At 39.1% G+C, this 17,793-nt stretch overlaps 1 protein-coding gene across 13 annotated transcripts in view; it reads left to right on the top strand.

The window, feature by feature from the left end:
- NR3C1 (nuclear receptor subfamily 3 group C member 1) overlaps positions 1-17,793 on the top strand; it is a 119,635-nt gene that overhangs the window by 97,358 nt on the left and 4,484 nt on the right. For all 13 annotated transcript variants that reach the window (XM_072749891.1, XM_072749885.1, XM_026018359.2 and 10 more), the window contains 4 exons: positions 4,745-5,023; positions 6,000-6,144; positions 9,232-9,362; positions 17,398-17,555. In XM_072749891.1, the coding sequence (XP_072605992.1) occupies positions 4,745-5,023; positions 6,000-6,144; positions 9,232-9,362; positions 17,398-17,555 (713 nt within the window). The remainder of the gene's footprint in view (positions 1-4,744; positions 5,024-5,999; positions 6,145-9,231; positions 9,363-17,397; positions 17,556-17,793) is intronic.

Below are 17,793 nucleotides of genomic sequence, written 5' to 3'. Positions count from 1 at the left end.
ATATAAGTAAGCCAAAGTAATAATTTAGTTATTACAATATATATGCTTAACTAACATAATTTTATATGACTGCTTTGTTAACTAGGAATTTTTTATGAATATTTCCTATTCTGCATAAGTCTTTTCACCAGTTCGTATAGCACACACAGCCTTCATTAGGGCCAGACTACATACTAAGAAAGTCAACAAGATAATAATGACTTGAAGCAACATTACTCGTAGCTTTTTCTCCTCCCTTTCTGCAGCCTCCAAACTCTTCCATAGAGTTGAAAATGTTTATCTGTCAAAAGTGTTTACCTGTCCATGTTCCTATCATTTACCTTTTCCCTGGCTCTGTAGCTGGAGAGATGCAGATGGATAATCAGTTTGCCTGGGGAAGTAACTCCTCAAGGAGGTACTGGCTGGGTTTGATTTTCTTTCTCAAGTGAAGAAGAAACTTGAAATTAGTTAGAAATTTTGAGTTTTATATCCCTGTTTATGTAACAAGTTGTATAATTAACATTTATCTCATTATTTAAAAACTTTGCTATGAAAAGAGTTTGGAATTCTGCTTTCATTGAAAATACAAGGTCCATGAAGTTAGTGGTGGTGCTGGAGTAACCCCCACACTTAGTACTTGTGACGCTAGCACTTTGCTTCTCCAGAAGCCACCAAGGAGGCAGGCCAGAGACGTACACCGAGTGAAATAGTGCCTGCATTTAAAGTTGCAGAGTCACAGGATGGCATGGCACAGGACAGAAGAGACTAGAGCCTCAGGAGCACAAGCAGGGTCACCTAGTTCTGTCCTGGAAAGCTGGCAAAGCTCCCTTGGCAGAAGGAACACTGAATTGGAAGTCTAGAAAAGCTGAGTAGGAGGAGTTAGGTAAAAAAAAAAAAAAAAAAAAAGGCAGGGGTATTACCAAATTTATATGTCAAAAAAGCTCATTTCGCATAGAGAGACCAATGGAACGACTATAGAAGTAATCCAGAGGACACAGCATGATGTTAGAGGGAGAAGAGTGAGTGTGTGGTTCTTCCAGTAGAAGAGAGACTGACACTGTGCCCTCTAGAACACATTGTATGTGTGTACCTGTTATTAAATAGATTTATGGGTCTGACTGTGAAGAGTCTAATTCCCCAACCCATGTTCACAGTTATCTTCACTCCTTCACAGCACTGCAGTAACATAACAGATGAAATGCACCGTGTTAAAGACAGTCATGGGACACCTGGGTGGCTCAGCGGTTGGGCGTCTGCCTTTGGCTCAGGGCATGATCCCTGGGTCCCGGGATGCAGTCCCCACATCAGACTCCCTGCATGGAGCCTGCTTCTCCCTCTGCCCACCCCCCCTCTCTCATGAGTAAATAAATAAAATATTTAAAAAAAAAAAAAGTCGTGGCACACCAGTCACTTAACCCAATATTTTCTAAGTGTGACTAGGTTGCTTCAACTTTACTGCAAAGTGCCAGCATATTTAAGCACTGATTTAAAGAAAGTGCTAGCAGCCCATCTTCTTGTAGGTGTTCCAGAAGCTCAGAGATGAATCACGTGTTCCTATAGTTCATTTTCACGTGCCACAAGGATGGGGTTTTTTTGTTATCTTTATTTCATTCCCAATTTTACTCAGTTTCTTTTTGCTGCTCTCTATTTTCTTTATATATATAAACTCTATGACCACTTTGCTGACCACCATTTTCTTTATATATATATAAAACTTATTATATATATTAAAAATATATTATATATATTAATATATTTTTGTATTACTTATATATATATAAAACTTCTCTCTCCAGTAACAACTGCACTGCCTTCCCTCACTAGAAGACAACCAGGGCAGCTAGAGACATCAGAGTTTCTGTGTTCGCAAAATACCATCACTGCCCTTTCCAATCAGATCTTGAAATTTAAGCATACAGTTTAGACGGAGCTGCAGTTTTTCAAAACACTATTTAAAAAAAAATACATTGTATGCTTTTATAAAATGTCAATATAAGCTATGAGAATAGTGGAGAAACTATCATTTGTTAAGAGCCACTACATGCTTGTCTCTCTATATAATATATATACTTTCTCTTCTTCTCAGAGAGGTTGAGATTCTTACATTATGAAAAACACTTTGGAACTTAGCCAGATTCAGCTGTGTCCACTTCTGTACTACCCAGTTCTGGTTTGTCCCTTAAGAATGTATTAGATACTAGGTAGCACATATACACGATAACTGAATTTTAATTGTAGAAAAACTGAAAGGCTTTTTAAAAATCTAATAAGTTTATAGAGATTTTCTTGTGAAGTTTTAATGGGAAAGCCCCATTTTTGTTCTTAATTATTTCTGTATAGATAAAAACCTTTATTTGGAGTAGATATGTGTCTGTCCATAGAGTTGACTCTCCCCTTTCAGGACTGAACCAAAATGAGGTCGCAAAACAACTCAGCTCTTCTCAAAGCCTGATTCTCTCCATAAATGTAGCTTATGATCAGAGTGGTCTATTTCCACCATACTGTTGCCCCCATACCAGTGATTCTCCAGAGTTATTTTAAGACAGCCTTTCTCAGTGCTTCGAGAGCCTGGCATTTGAGTACACATCAGTTTTTTAAGGGTAATCCTCAAAGTTCTACTTCATTTTAAGGTGTATTGTAATCATTCCAAATTATAGCTTTATTTTTGGTGTAAAGAGTCAAATGGAACTTAACAAGGAAGTTTTTAACAGATATCATACCTAATATTTTTAAGCTAAGTTTTAAATTAAGACTTTTTTTTTTTTTTTTTAAGAAAGGAGGGGAACTTTTGCAGACTCAGGAACACTTCTATAGAATTGAGATGCTATAATCTCTGTGCTCCAAGGAATCAGGAACTTTCTATCAAGTAAAAATCTTAGTAAAGTGCTTACAAACAGTGATTGCTTAACTAATTCAGTTAACAACTTCTTAAGTTATATGAAAGCATATTAGTACACATTCTTACATTCTTGCTCTAGTAAGTATTTTGAGCTTTATTCAAAATCATTCACTGTCTCACTTCACACCATAGAAAAAATAGTAAGAAATTACTTATTTACCAAGTATAGAAGATTCTTGCAAATCCACCAGCTCATCACTGTCCTTTCCCCTGTTTTCATGTGGAGCATTAAGTCATGGTTAGCTGAGTTCCTTACTATTCCAGGATATTGATTTGGGTCATGCATGTTCTCGTCTACCTTCTCCATAAAGTACTTGCCATCATGTTGAAATCTGGGTTTCCGTGCGGTACCTCTGGTGTCTCAAGTGTTCCTTTATGTTACATGCAGTAGTGTTTCCTTTTTTAAAGTTGATCACACCTCTATCTACCTGTACCATCTGCATTCAAAATATTCTAATGCTGTAGTCTGCCACCAGTGGAGGTAATGATAGCTCTGTAGCACTTAATATTTGCCACCAACTGTTTTAAGCCTTTTACATATTCTAAATGGTTTCATTCCCAACCACCCTCTGAGTGAGGTACGAATATTATCATCATTTTACAGAAGAGGGCAACTAAGTCCCAGGGAATAACAGGGAGATCCCACCGACTGTGTGACAGAGCCAGGGTTTAAATTCAAACATGCTGGCTTCAGATTTATGCTCATTACTGCTACACCATACTGTGTTTTCAGTAGAGCATGGTACAATATAAATAGCTCTGTCATGATCCTTTTGCTGTGTTTTGAAATGTTACATGACAATTCTTCAACTTCTCACTACCATATTCAACACAGAGTACAATAATGGGACCATTCCATCATTTGAAGGACAAAGAATCTAATAATTATTTTAAAAGGTGATTAGTATTTACTTTCTTAGCAAAATGGGTTGTATCATAAGTGAGACAGGTGCAGGTCTTCTTTCATATAAATTTTAGTATAAATTCTACTCGCTGTACTTCCTTGGATCTCAGAACTTTCTCTTTAATAATACTCTGTTCCTTTTAGCAGCACATAGAGTACAAAAGAAACATTCCCATTTGTTACTAAAACATGTAACTTCAAGAGTGTGGATCCCTATTGTAATCTGATTACACCATTCCAGCCTAAGTCAGAGTTAGAAGATAGCTTTACTTTGTATATAATATGAGAAAGGATGCTTTTGGTTTGCGGAGTCATCAATATAAATCCCTTTAGAAAAGGAAATTCCCCACTGCTAATTTATGTCAAGAAATGCAAAGTTTTCCATCTCCTCAAATGTTTTTAGAACCAAGTAATATCCCTCATATAAATGTAAAAATTGGACTTTTCTGCTGTCGGAGTTAATATTGCTTCTAGCAGGTGATCTGCAATGTCATGTTAATATTTTCCTGAGAAGAAGGGGACTTTGTGTGAGGTTATCCCTAGTATAGCTCTCTTCCTTACATACCATAATTAAGATTAACCCTAAACCCCATTTCTAGTCTGCTATTACAAGCTTAGATTCTTTCTCTCAAATGCTAGTAAAAGTATTACCTTATTTAACCAATGAAAATTTCAACTTTGGCGTGAAATGTAAAAATAATTTATGCAAGAATCTATGTAAGGGCTTTGTTTAGATTGTTTTAGCATAATATTGAAAGACACTTAATTTTATGTACAGTGTAACTGATGAAGAATTACCTGGCTTCATATACAAATGGGTTCCTCTTGACTCTGCTTTCTCTTCTTCTGTGTCACTTTATAATTGCTAAGTAGTTTCAGAAATTAAAGTACTTCCTGAATAAACTCTGCCACCCAGACCTTCCCATTAAATCTCACTTCTGTGTATTTTTTAACACCCACAGCTCGAAAAACAAAGAAAAAGATAAAAGGAATTCAGCAGGCCACTCCAGGAGCGTCACAAGAAACTTCTGAAAATCCTGCTAACAAAACAATAGTTCCTGCAACGTTACCACAGCTCACCCCTACCCTGGTGTCCCTGCTGGAGGTCATTGAACCCGAGGTGTTATACGCAGGGTATGACAGCTCTGTCCCAGATTCGACTTGGCGGATCATGACCACACTCAACATGTTAGGTGGGCGGCAAGTGATCGCAGCAGTGAAATGGGCCAAGGCAATACCAGGTAAGATGCGGAAGACGACACTGCGAAGGCACAAAGCTTCGTATTGTCTTAAACAGAGGCTCTCTCATCCAAGTCTCACGACCTGTCCTGTTTTCTCTTCCTCATTGCTAGGGCCTAGCCAGGGGCGAGGCCAGAAAGCATAGGAGTGGAGGGTTTATAATAAAACTGGTACACTGCTCCCTGCTTTTCAGATTGTTGCTCAGAGCAGAGTGATTTCAGGTAGGACGAGGTCCTGTCAGAAGTAGAGTCACGGGACTTAAAATTCCTTTCACACCCAAAGCCAGGGCAAGGATACGGATAATGCTTCTCAGAATTCCACTAGATTTCCATCAGCGTATTGCTTTTAAGACTCAGGAGTACAATTGGTAAAATATCAGGTATAGTGACACTTGGTCAGGATGTACTAAAACAGAATGACTTTAACTCTAAAGTCATTATAAAATGATGCATTGTGAATGTAAGTCTTAGTTAATATCATTTTTAAGATGATATAAAAGTCCCCCTATTGGAAAGAACTTGATGTGAAACAGCAGAGGTTACCGTTCATGTCAACCCAGACTTTACAGCTGCAGAGATGTGACAACCTCATGTTCTCACTGATAGAGAAGGGACAGAGCAAGATGGAAGTAACCTGACCTCCTGTCATTCCTACTCTGTCAAGAGGGACAGAGGTGTAACAGTCAGAGGACACTTTTAAAACTAAATTCAGTGACTGAGTAAACAGGAAAAAAGTGACAGTAACTTTTATTACATTGGATGCCATTAGAAAGCACTTGAGGGCTTTGATCTTAACGTGTCAGATGACAAAGGAGAACCATGTCCCCTGGTGCTTCACTTACTCTGTCATGGGTCCATCCCCCAACCCTCCCCAACCAGGCTAAAGTCCTCATTGGTCTGTGGCAGTTCCCAGAGAGATGATCTTCTCTTGGACAAGTAGAGTGTTGTTTCCTCATAGCTTTACTTCTTCTTCATTCAGGATTCAGGAACTTACACCTGGATGACCAAATGACCCTACTGCAGTATTCATGGATGTTCCTCATGGCATTTGCCCTGGGGTGGAGATCATATAGACAATCAAGTGGAAGCATGCTGTGTTTTGCTCCTGATCTGATTATTAATGAGTAAGTTATTTATGAGTCATTTTCCCTGTATTCATAGGGTATTTTTAACCAGCTGATGTCTTCCTGATGGACTGCTATTGTGATTATTCAGGACTCAATCAATTCTATCAGGTTTCTTAAAACTGGGCAGACTTGAAAAAACTTGAAATAAAGTTGTCTATCAATGCTTAATGGCCGGCCAAACGTACATGGAACATTATTATTACTGTCCCAGGACACACTGAAGGGTACTTTTTTTTTTCTTTAAGATTTATTTATCCATTTTAGAGAGTTAAGAGAGTCAGAGGGAAAGCATCTCAAGCAGACTCCCTGCCTAGTGCAGAACCCATGTTGGGGCTTGGTCCCATGACCTGAGACCATGACCTGAGCCCAAATCAAGAGTTGACGCTTAACCTACTGAACCACCAGGCACTTCAAAGGGTACTTTGGTTTTTTTGTTTGTTTGTTTAAAGATTTTATTTATTCATTCATGAGAGACAGAGAGAGGGAGAAGCAGGCTCCATGTAGGGAGCCCGACACAAGACTCAATCCCGGGTCTCCAGGATCACATCCCGGGCCAAAAGCAGCACTAAACTGCTGAGCCACCTGGGCTGCCCTCAAAGGGTACTTTGTAATACAGTGAGCATCTCTGGGGTCAATTGATCTCACTTTCAATAGAGACAACTATAGATGAGGACATCTTGGCCTACCCTAGGAGGGACAGGCCCAGAGACAGAAGGACCCTCATAGCATGACAAGGCCCACTCAGTGTTTATGACTTGCAAAGTTTTTTTTTAAGGAGAGAGAACCGGGATCCCTGGGTGGCGCAGCAGTTTGCCGCCTGCCTTTGGCCCAGGGCACGATCCTGGAGACCCGGGATCGAATCCCATGTCAGGCTCCCGGTGCATGGAGCCTGCTTCTCCCTCTGCCTGTGTCTCTGCCTCTCTCTCTCTCTCTCTATGTGACTATCATAAATAAATAAAAAATTTATTAAAAAAAAAAAAAGAACCAATCCAATTTTCAGATTTTGTAAAGGAGCTATTCTTGTGTCTTCTAGACCTTTGCTTCCATCTGTGAAATATTTGAGGCATCCCTTCCCCTGACTTCATTGCACTTGTTTCCCGAGTAGTTTTCTGCCTCCAGTGTGTCCTTCAACATGTTGACAATTTTTTCCTTCCAAATACAGTCTGATCCCATCACGTACCTCCCCAACATACAGATGTCCTCATTCTCTCTGCCCTGCTTATTCAGTGCATCCCCAGCATGGCTTCTGGCTTCCCAGAACCTGGCCTCTTTTTCTTTCTCACTGTTATCTTTTATAAATGGAGCATTCTCACTCTGATGATCTGTTATTCCTCAAGTATTTTGACTCATGATGTTTTTAGCACCTTGTAGGACCTCTCTGTTGTATATCCCTAGCTCTTATCACTTTTCTACCCTATATTGCAATTTTTGGTGCCTACAACTTATCTGCTTTGTGAGAGTGAAAACAAGGAGTTCTCACTCTCACACAGACATACCCAAGATCAGAATAAGAAACGATTTCTTTATGAGCTCTGGGGTTAAATCCATTAGAATAGTCCCACTGCACCCTATATGAGTCAATCCATCGTCAGTAGTTTGTGTTTAGAACTAGATGTCATATTAAAATTAAGAGTGACAACTTTAGTTATGTCCAGAATGGCACAGAGTATGGAAACTTACATCAGCTGACAAACAGGATGTTTGGAGGAAAGAGAAAGGTAGAGTTGGGAGCAAGGAGGACAGCCCACAGAGACACTCATATCTGTTGGGTGTGCCAGGCCCAAAGTAATGGGTAGAAGTTCCAGAAAAACATCTATTTGAGCAGTGTTAAAGGGAGGGGCCTGCCTTACCATGTGATAAGCTTGCATTATTTTAAGTGTTTTATAGTAGAAACTGGATGATACTAGCTCCAGATATTTTTAAAGACATTCTTAGGCATTGTGAAAGAAACTGCAAGGACTAGGGTAATTCTAGATTTAGAACACAACTTTATACTGCTCCTAGGTTATTCCAAGGCCGCTTATCTGGCAGGATAAATAGGAACTACCTAAAGTAGACGTTTCTCCTTTCTGCTATCAGGCTAGCTAGCTGCATAAAAAACTAGTCCAAAGACCATGGCTAAGCCCAATCCTGAGTTAAGGTTGGTATCCTTTCTCTATTGGTGATACTTATTTTCTGGCACAGTATTCTCTTGGTGATACAGGAGTCCTTACCAAGTGCTAGCCACTATTTTAGGAGCTTGAGCTGTAATCGTGAGCATGAAAGATGAGGCCCCTTCTAACATTCCACTGGGGAAATTAAATAAATAACCGAAATTCTTGTGGAGAGCCATGATATAAGAGTGTGACTGGGGGGTGGGGGGTGGAGAAGGGGAAGAAGGAGTACATGCTACTTAGATTTGGGGACCACAGAAGACCTATCTAGGGAGCTGAACACCAAACAGTACAGAAGAACAAGCCATGCGAAAGGTGGGGGCCCTGCAGGCAGAAGAAACTAGGGCAAAGGCTGGAATTCCCATACCAGCTCAGAGAAGGGGACAGGGACCACGTCAAGCAGAAGCTTGGAGGTCAGGGAATAGAGTTCAGTTGTATTCTAGGAGCAAGAAGAAGCCATTGGAGGCTTTCAAACAGCATAACATGCTGGAGAATGGATCAGAGGGCACACCACATACTCCTCACATTCCTAGTCAGCCTGGTACAGAGTAGCAGAGAACAAGCCAGACAAGCTTCCTGGCCCGGATGGCTTCCGGTCTACCCCATCACTACCAGATTCAGATGCTGCCAGGAAACCTACCTTGGTTTAAATGCTTCCAACCAATCCCTGCAGAAAGTAAGTGAATAAAACAATCTACAGCATGCACAACAGAACACTTCTCCAGTGTACACTCAGTTTATTCAGTAGTCTCTGTAGATGCTGTGAACCCAGGAACAAGTTTAGTCTTCCATAGATCTCACCTGTAGGGGATTAGCATTAATAGCAATATAGTTCTATTTTCCTTTGTAAGTTCAGAGTTCTATAAAATAAAACCAAGGAGTATACTTTTGGGGGGAAACTAACCCAAATGCCGGTGTTTGTCTTTTACAGGCAGAGAATGACCCTCCCCTGCATGTATGACCAATGTAAACACATGCTGTTTGTTTCCTCCGAGTTACAGAGGCTTCAGGTCTCTTATGAAGAGTATCTCTGTATGAAAACCTTACTGCTTCTCTCTTCAGGTTGGTAGAGCAACACTCTTTGCTTCTAAAATTCACTTCTAAGTACATCAAGAGCATGAAATGTAAACGTGCAGAAACAAAGGTTTTTTTTTTTTGTATACGTGGCCCCAAGTCTACCATTATTATTTCCTTCTAGTCAGAAATTTAGATTTTTCGTGAATGTCAAGTGTTATAAAGGCACAGCTAGTGGTACCAAGATTAGTAAGACAGGTGCCATAGAAAAAGAGAGGAACATGAGCTCTGCAGGAGCCTCTGACGATCTGGAGTGAGGACATGCTTCTTCCTCCCTGGGACCTTTGGTAATAGCACCGGGGGAAAACTGGAGAAATAGAGCCAACCAGAATGGCCTCTGTTTCTCTACTATATTGTAACTTGGTCAAAAATTAGTTCCCCAAGGAATATTACCATGTCCAGAAATGATGGGAGAAAAATAGGTCGTACGGAAGATCTATGTGATTACTACTAGAGACCTGGCTGATGCAGCATTGCTGCTGCCATGGTGGATAGAGGTGTTTACCTAAAAAACAGCAGTGAGAGGGTATCCAACAATCTTAAAAGTTTAGATAAAGCTACGGGTATATCAACTCCAGGGAGACACGTTGTGGTTAGCAAAGGCATTCCTTACTAAACCTAGAAAGCTTTTTGAAAAATACAAAGTCTCTTGGCAGTAAAAAGGAGGCACCTTCAACAACCAGTACAAGAAGGTCTGTGAACAGTTGTTGTTATACACATATAGGCTATTCCAATAAAAATGACGTATCAGGTTAATGTTCATAAAGTACTAAGCTGATGACTGAATATTTCTTTCATATGCAAATAAATAAATTTGCAGTGTTTTAAAGTCTTCTTTCCTGAATAACTCTGGTTTCAGAACTGCCAGATAACTTTAAGCAACTGGATCTATTCCAGCTTTCCTAAGGCACACGTATCATTAAGCTTTCATATTACCTTTGTTCTACAGAAACCCTAAAGGAAAAGATCACTGCTAGAGACTTTAAGGTTACCTAAGGCAGCACACTTGGTAAAGAAGTGAGCTCAATGTGATTTAACAGTTAAAATTCTGATAATGCCCAGATACAGATCAGTGCAAAATACTAACCTATCTTACTTGTCAAAAATGGTAATTTAAGTTGTATACATACCAGATTCACTAGCTATATGTACTTTTTTCATTGCATAGGATATAAAAAAGTAAACTGAACTACTATGTATCACTGGGTCCTTTACAAAAAAAAAAAAAAAAAGATAGAATTAACAAGAAATAAATATATAGGTATCCCTGGGTGGCGCAGCGGTTTAGCGCCTGCCTTTGGCCCAGGGCGCGATCCTGGAGACCCGGGATCGAGTCCCACGTCGGGCTCCCGGTGCATAGAGCCTGCTACTCCCTCTGCCTGTGTCTCTGCCTCTCTCTCTCTCTTTCTCTGTGACTATCATAAATAAATAAAAATTAAAAAAAAAAATAAATATATACCATAAGATATAATCAGACTTCTACTCTGATGGAATATTAGAATAGATACCCTAACCTCCCACTAAAAATGCCTGAAGAAGCAGGCAGGCAAAAAACCAAAGAGGTTAGCTATACTAAGAGGGTATATTTAATAAGTTCAAAGACAGGAAACATACATGAAATTTTTAGTCAGAATGTAGTTTTTTTAAATGCATATATAGGTACATGTGTGTACCATGTACATAAATGAACAGAATAAGAGATATGAGTGAGGGAAGAGGGCTGAAACCGTGCTTTAAAAAAGTGATCCATTTGTGACCACCATGGCAAATGATTATCCTAACCTATTAGTTAGGATAACTATTAGTAACTACATTCATACATACTAACTGTTATTAGTAACTACATTCACAGTATACCAGTTGAAAAAAAAAAAAAGCTTTGGTCTAATGTGATCATCTATCAGAGAATTGAGGTCACGAGGCAAATGACCACATCAGAATCTGGAGAAATAGGCAAACATAGAGACACACAGCCATGATCAGTTTATTAGGGACAGAAGAATCTGGAGCCAGGAACTACTAGAAATGCTTACAATAATTTTGATTAACTGCTGAACAGGGAGGAAGAGCTTGAAAATTCAAAACTAAGGGGGTTGTCTCCTCACACTTTCTTGGGGTTTACTCCAAGGCATAAGCCACAACAGGTTCTCACCAGGAAGATCAGAGAAAAAGCCCCTCTGTTTTTTGCTCTCTGAGGGAAGCTGCTGTGAGAGCTTCATCTGACCTGAGGGCAAGGGCAAAAAGATCGTTGTGGCCACCTCTCCCCTCCTCTCTCACGTAAGGGAAGCAGGAGTGTGAGGTGGGGGAGGAGGTTCAGAAACACTTCTGAAGGTCATGACAAAACAGGTTTTATCATAAAAGGTAAGATACCCCACATCACCAGCACCTTACCACTGTATCAGTAGGGCTCCAGGATAGGAACTGGATTACACCTGCCAGAACTACAGAGCATGGCCTCTTGAGAAGTTCTCAGGGAAACCCAAAAACAACAGGAGAAAAACAAAACAGGGAAACAGGTTTCAGTTATGAAACACAGCCCAGCTCTAGCCAGTTTAACATAAGACCAAAAGCATTATTATCTCAGCTCTGCTCTATCACTATGCAGCTTTCAGGGAGAAAAAAAAAAGGTAACGTATGCAGTAAGACTCCGAAGAGACAGTCAAGCATCTGACCCAGCTCATCTATGACACAGATGTTTATCAGATAGGGAAGTGAACACAACCATGATGACTATGTTAAGGGCCCTAATGGAAAAAGTAAACAACATGCAAGAACACATGAGTAATGTAAGCAGAGAGGTGGAAACTCTTAAGAATCAAAAGGAAATGCTAGAGACTAAAAATACCGTAATGAAAATGGAGGATGGCCATCAGTAGACCGGACCTGGTGGAAACCCAAACTCAAGTGCAAAGAGAAGGATAAAAACAACATGGAACTGAGCAAGAATGGTGCTCAAGAATGGTGAGGGCTATTATACAATGTGTCCCGTGCAAGTAACAGGGACAGAAGTGGAAAAAAAAAAAGGAATGGAAGAAATATATGAAGTAATAATGGCTGAGGGTTTTCCAAAATTAATGACAGATGCCAAAACATAGACCTAAACAGCTCAAAAAACTCCAAGAAAAATACCAAAAAAAATCTACATCTAGGCATATTTTACTCAAACTGCAGAAAACCAAAGACAAGCAGTCCTCAAACCAGATGGAAAAAGAATCAGCTTTCTCATAGAGGAACAAAGATAAAAATGACATCAGAATGTTCTCCACATGTAGGAAGGGAGTCAGGTGAAGCATTTAACGTTAAAAAAATATATATCAATCTACAATTGGGTATTCAGTGAAATTGTCCTTCAAAAGTGAGGGTAAAATAAACAGTCTCAAACAAAAACAGAATTAGTCACTAGAAGACCTGTCTTGCATGAAATGTTTAAGGAAGTTCAGAGGAAATGAAAATGATGCAGTTCAGAAATGTGGATCTACACAAAGGAGAACATGAGAGGAGGAAGCGATGAAGATGAAAATTGACTTTTCTTCTTACCTGATCTACCACACAACTGTGGAAGGTGATTACAGCACCAGTACATCATAACAACAGGAGAGAGGACCCGGGCATACTGTTAGCGGGTACCTGCACTATATGGATCAAGTAGAATGGTCATATTTAAAGGAGCTGTAGATCCAGTGTCTATGTATATGTGGAACTCCAGGGCAAGCACTGAAACCACTTTAAATACATGTAATAATTGATATCCTGAGAACAGAGAATATAGAATCATATGAAATGCTCATCAAAAACTGGAGAAGTAGAAAAGAGGGAAAGATTACAAAAGGAAGCATCAGTGCAAAGAGTGCAAAAACGGTTACAAACATAGTACCTATTAACCCAAATATATCGAATGGTCACCTGACATGTGTATAGTCAAAAAGTCTTTTTATTTTTATTTTTATTTTTTTTAATGAAGGTGAAAGGAAAAGTTTGCCACCACCAATCCTCAATATAATACAAGACTAAAGGGTCTACTTAGTTTAAGGGTAAGGAATCCCATGTCTAAGAAGGAAAGAGGAACAAAGAGAATGGTAATATGTAAATATGTTTAAGCTGACATCTATTATATAAAATAACAGCAGTAGTGTTTTGGAAGATCTAAAACCAGAACGCTAGAAGGATAGTTCAATAAGGAATGTTCAAATTTCAGTGACGATGGCTAAAGATAGGAAAGGTACGCAGAGTACCAAAGCACCGAGGTGGGGGGTGGAGCCCTTAAGGAAAACACTGTAAGGAAAAGCAACCCAAACACATGAAATGAAGGGAAGGGGGTAAACAAGCACACAGGAAGGGAAAAAAACAAATGGTGAACAGATAAATTTATCTGCAATTTCATTAAATAGAGAGGAGCTAAAAGCTTCAACGTCAAAAGATACACAAAGAAATCCAAGACTGGATAAAAAAAAAATAAAAAATAAAAAAAAGTTCTTTCCATGACTGACGTTAAAGGCCCTCCAGTAACCCAGTGGCGGCGGACTTGTGCTGTAGAGCAGCATGTGGTAAATGTTCTAAGTGTTGCAAGACTCTGTCACAGCTGCTCAACTCTGCTTCTTGCAGCATGAACACAGTCATCACCCAAAGAAAGAACAGGCATGGTTATGTTCCAATAAAACTTTATTTACAAACACAGGCTGCTGGTGTGACCAGGCCACCAGTCGTGTTTTGCTGAGTGCTCTTTGAAACCAGAAGAAAGCTGTGGCAGCTTTCTTCATTTATGATCAGCACAGATGTTAAAGAGCTGGGTTTTTTTTTTTCTCACTTTATTTAAAGTTACTCCTTACATAAAGCATTCTACTTACCAGAAAAGTAATTCTAAGTATGTCGCTTAAATGCATAGAGCAAAAATTAATGAAGCTCCAAGGATAATTAGGGGTAATTTGGGATAGATGGAATTCTTTTAAATATAAGTACTGATAGGGCTTTGCCAATCATTATTTTTAGAGTTCAGGTAATAAGCAGGAAAAAAATACAGCTCAACAATCGATGAAAATATTAAATTTTAGTATTTAAGAAATTAGCAATAATTAGGTTATCTGTAATATATTAATGCACTTTTAACATAGTAGGCTCTTAGCACTTCTGATGAAGTAGACTTCATTTTCACAGTAATACTGACATCTTAGAAGTGCCAAGTGTTGCTTTATAGAATCTGAACGTTATCATATGTGTTCCTTGGTCTAACCCTATTCAAAATCCAGGGAGAGTGGTACACCACATTAACAAAATGAAAGGTAAAAGTCATACAATCATCTCAACAACAGGTGCAGAAAAAGCATCTAACAAAATTCAGTGTCTGTTCATGATGAAAACATTCAACAAAGTGAGTACAGAGGGACATACCTCAGCATAATAGCCATATATGACAACCCACAGCTAACATCATACTCCATGGTGAAAAGCTGAAAGCTTTCTGTCTACGATCAGGAATAAAACAAGGCTATCCACTGTCATCACTTTTATTCACCACAGTATTAAGGTTCTAGCCAGAGCAATTAGACAAGAAATATAAAAGGCATTCAAATCTAAAAGTACTAAATAAAACTCTCTCGGCAGATGACATGATATTATATATAGAAAAACTTAAAGACTCCACAAAGAGACTATTAAAAACAAGTAAGTTCATAAGGATGCAGGATACAATATCAATATGCAAAAATCTGCGGCAGTTCGAGACACTAATAATAAGAACTATCGGAAAGAGAAACTAAAGAATATAACTCCATTTACATTTGCCTCAAAAATAATAAAATATCTAGGAATAAAATGTTTTTAAGGAGGTGAAAGACCCATGCACTGAAAACAGTAAGACACTAATGAGAGAAATTGAAGATGACAGAAATAAACGCAAAGATGTTCCATACTCATGGATTAGAAGAATATTCTTAAAATGTTGACATTTCCAAAAGCAACCCACAAATTCAGTGCAATCCCTGTTACAATTCCAGTGGCATTTTTCACAAAAGAAATCCTAAATTCTGTATAGAACTCTAAAAGACCCAGAATAGCCTAAGATACCACAACATTTGCGGTACCACGTCTACCTATAAAGCTTTCTCACCGCAAAGAAAATGATCAGCAAAATGAAAAAGCAACCTACAGCATGGGAGAAAATCCTTGCAAATCCTAATTGGCCAAAGGGCACATGAAAAGATGCTCATCATTACTAATCATTAACAAGGAAATGCAAATCAAAACCACATGAGATCCCACCTGACCTCTATTAGAATGTCTGTTACCAAAAGACAAGGAATAAGTGCTGGCGAAGGTGTGGAGAAGAGGGAAGCTGTACTCACTGCAGGTGGGAATACAAATTGATGCAGCCACTGTGGAAACAATATGGGTGTTCCTCAACAAAGTGAAACAGGACTACTGCACGACCCTGCAGTTCCACTTCTGGGTATGTGTCCACAGAAAATGAAAATACTCGAAAAATATATGTAGCCTCATACTCATGGCATAATTACTGATAGTAGCTAAGATACAGAAGCAGCCGAAGAGTCCACCTATGCAAGAGTCCACCTATGGTTTGTTTGGTAAATATATCCAATAGACCATTATTCCACCATAGAAAGGAGTGGAATCTTGCCACTTGTAGCAGTTTGGATGGACCTTGAGGGCACTACGCTAAGTGAAATAAGCCAGTCAGAGAAAACTGAGCACAAACGAATATATATATAGGGACTCCTGGGTGGCTCAGTGGTTGAGCATCAGCCTTTAGCTTAGATTGTGATCCCGGGGTCCTGGGATCGAGTCTCACATCGGGCTCCCTGTGAGGAACCTGCTTCTCCCTCTGCCTATGTCTCTGCCTCTCTGTCGGTGTCTCTCATGAATAAATAAAATCTTTTTTTAAAAATATATAATCTCACTTATATGTGGACTCTAAAAATAAATAGGGACACGGGCTCTTGTATGCAGAGAACAGACTGGCAGTCTCCAGAGGAGGGTGTTTTGGAGGGTGGGAGAAATGGAGGAAGGGGGTTAAAAAGTGCAAACTTCCAGGTATAAAATAAGTCACATGGATGTCATGTGCAGCTTGGTGACTATAGTTATTAATAATATATATATATGAAAGTTGCTCAGTAAATATTATATGTCATCATGAGAAAATGTTTACTATCTGATGATGGATGTTAACTATAGATGTATTGTGATCGTTTTGCAATATATACAAATATTTAGTCATTCTGTTGTACAACCTGAAACTAATGTCAATTTTATCTAAATTTTTAGAACTTAAAACTCCATGAGAAAGAGTAGGACATGCAGCTAAGGCAGGTTATACTCAAATCCCCAGGACAAGTAAGAATTAAATCTTCCTGCTCCTAAAACCACTGCTTTTCCTTACCTTAATTCCAGCATTTTCTAAGATGTCATCAACAATGAAGTTAAGTTTGGGGAAACATCATGTTTCCTTCCCTAATTCTGGCTCTGATAAATCCTGAAAACCAATAGTCTACCTAACTTTGTATTAACCTTTAATTTTGCTTACATTTTGACCAAATCCTTTTTTCCCTAACCATTAACACAGAACCAAAGTTCTGAGGAGCACACTTGGAGAAATTTGGCCATGTACAAAAATCAGTCAGTCTTTGCAGGATTCATGAACATGATTAACCTTCTGTTCACAGTCCTTCTTACTGGTATCAGTTTTTGAAGAGCAATAAATGATTCATTTTTATACCGATTTTACAATCTGGAATCCATAAGGTTTTTTCTAAGTGCGTAAGGGAAGGCTGATACATGCTCCCCAGCAAGGCAAGACTTCAGGTTAAATCCTCTGATTTTCTATTATCCCCTCATCTCTCTTGCCTGTACTTTCAGGATCCTGTGAGATGCTTGTATTTTCATGGAATGTATCTAGAGTGTATATACAATACATGTCCTGAAGCATGCTATTGTTAATAATAAATGCCCTACAGGCACATAGGCAGAGTTACCTTAAGAAAATTCTTTCCTTGACCACATCTTAACCTTTTAGTTCCTAAGGAAGGTTTGAAGAGCCAAGAACTGTTTGATGAAATTAGAATGACCTACATCAAAGAGCTAGGAAAAGCCATTGTCAAGAGGGAAGGGAACTCCAGCCAGAACTGGCAACGCTTTTATCAACTGACAAAACTCTTGGACTCCATGCATGATGTAAGTGTCACACGTGAATCCAGGTGTCCGCAGTGTTGTTTGGGACGTTTGATTTGTGTATATGATGATATACCAATAGTTTTGGCTTGGTTTGGTTTTCTTCCTTTTGATCCATTTTGGTGGTGATTGAGGCTCAGGTTGTCAGCCTCGGTTTGGTACACATTTCTCCTAAGGCCAATTATGAAATATCTAGTTACATGCTTAGAACATCATGGTGCCAGGACAAAATTTAATAGCA

Source organism: Vulpes vulpes, chromosome 2, assembly GCF_048418805.1.
Source record: "Vulpes vulpes isolate BD-2025 chromosome 2, VulVul3, whole genome shotgun sequence".
Lineage (NCBI taxonomy): Eukaryota > Metazoa > Chordata > Mammalia > Carnivora > Canidae > Vulpes > Vulpes vulpes.
Note: the sequence above shows the minus strand (reverse complement) of the source record. Positions and strands in the feature narration are given on the sequence as shown.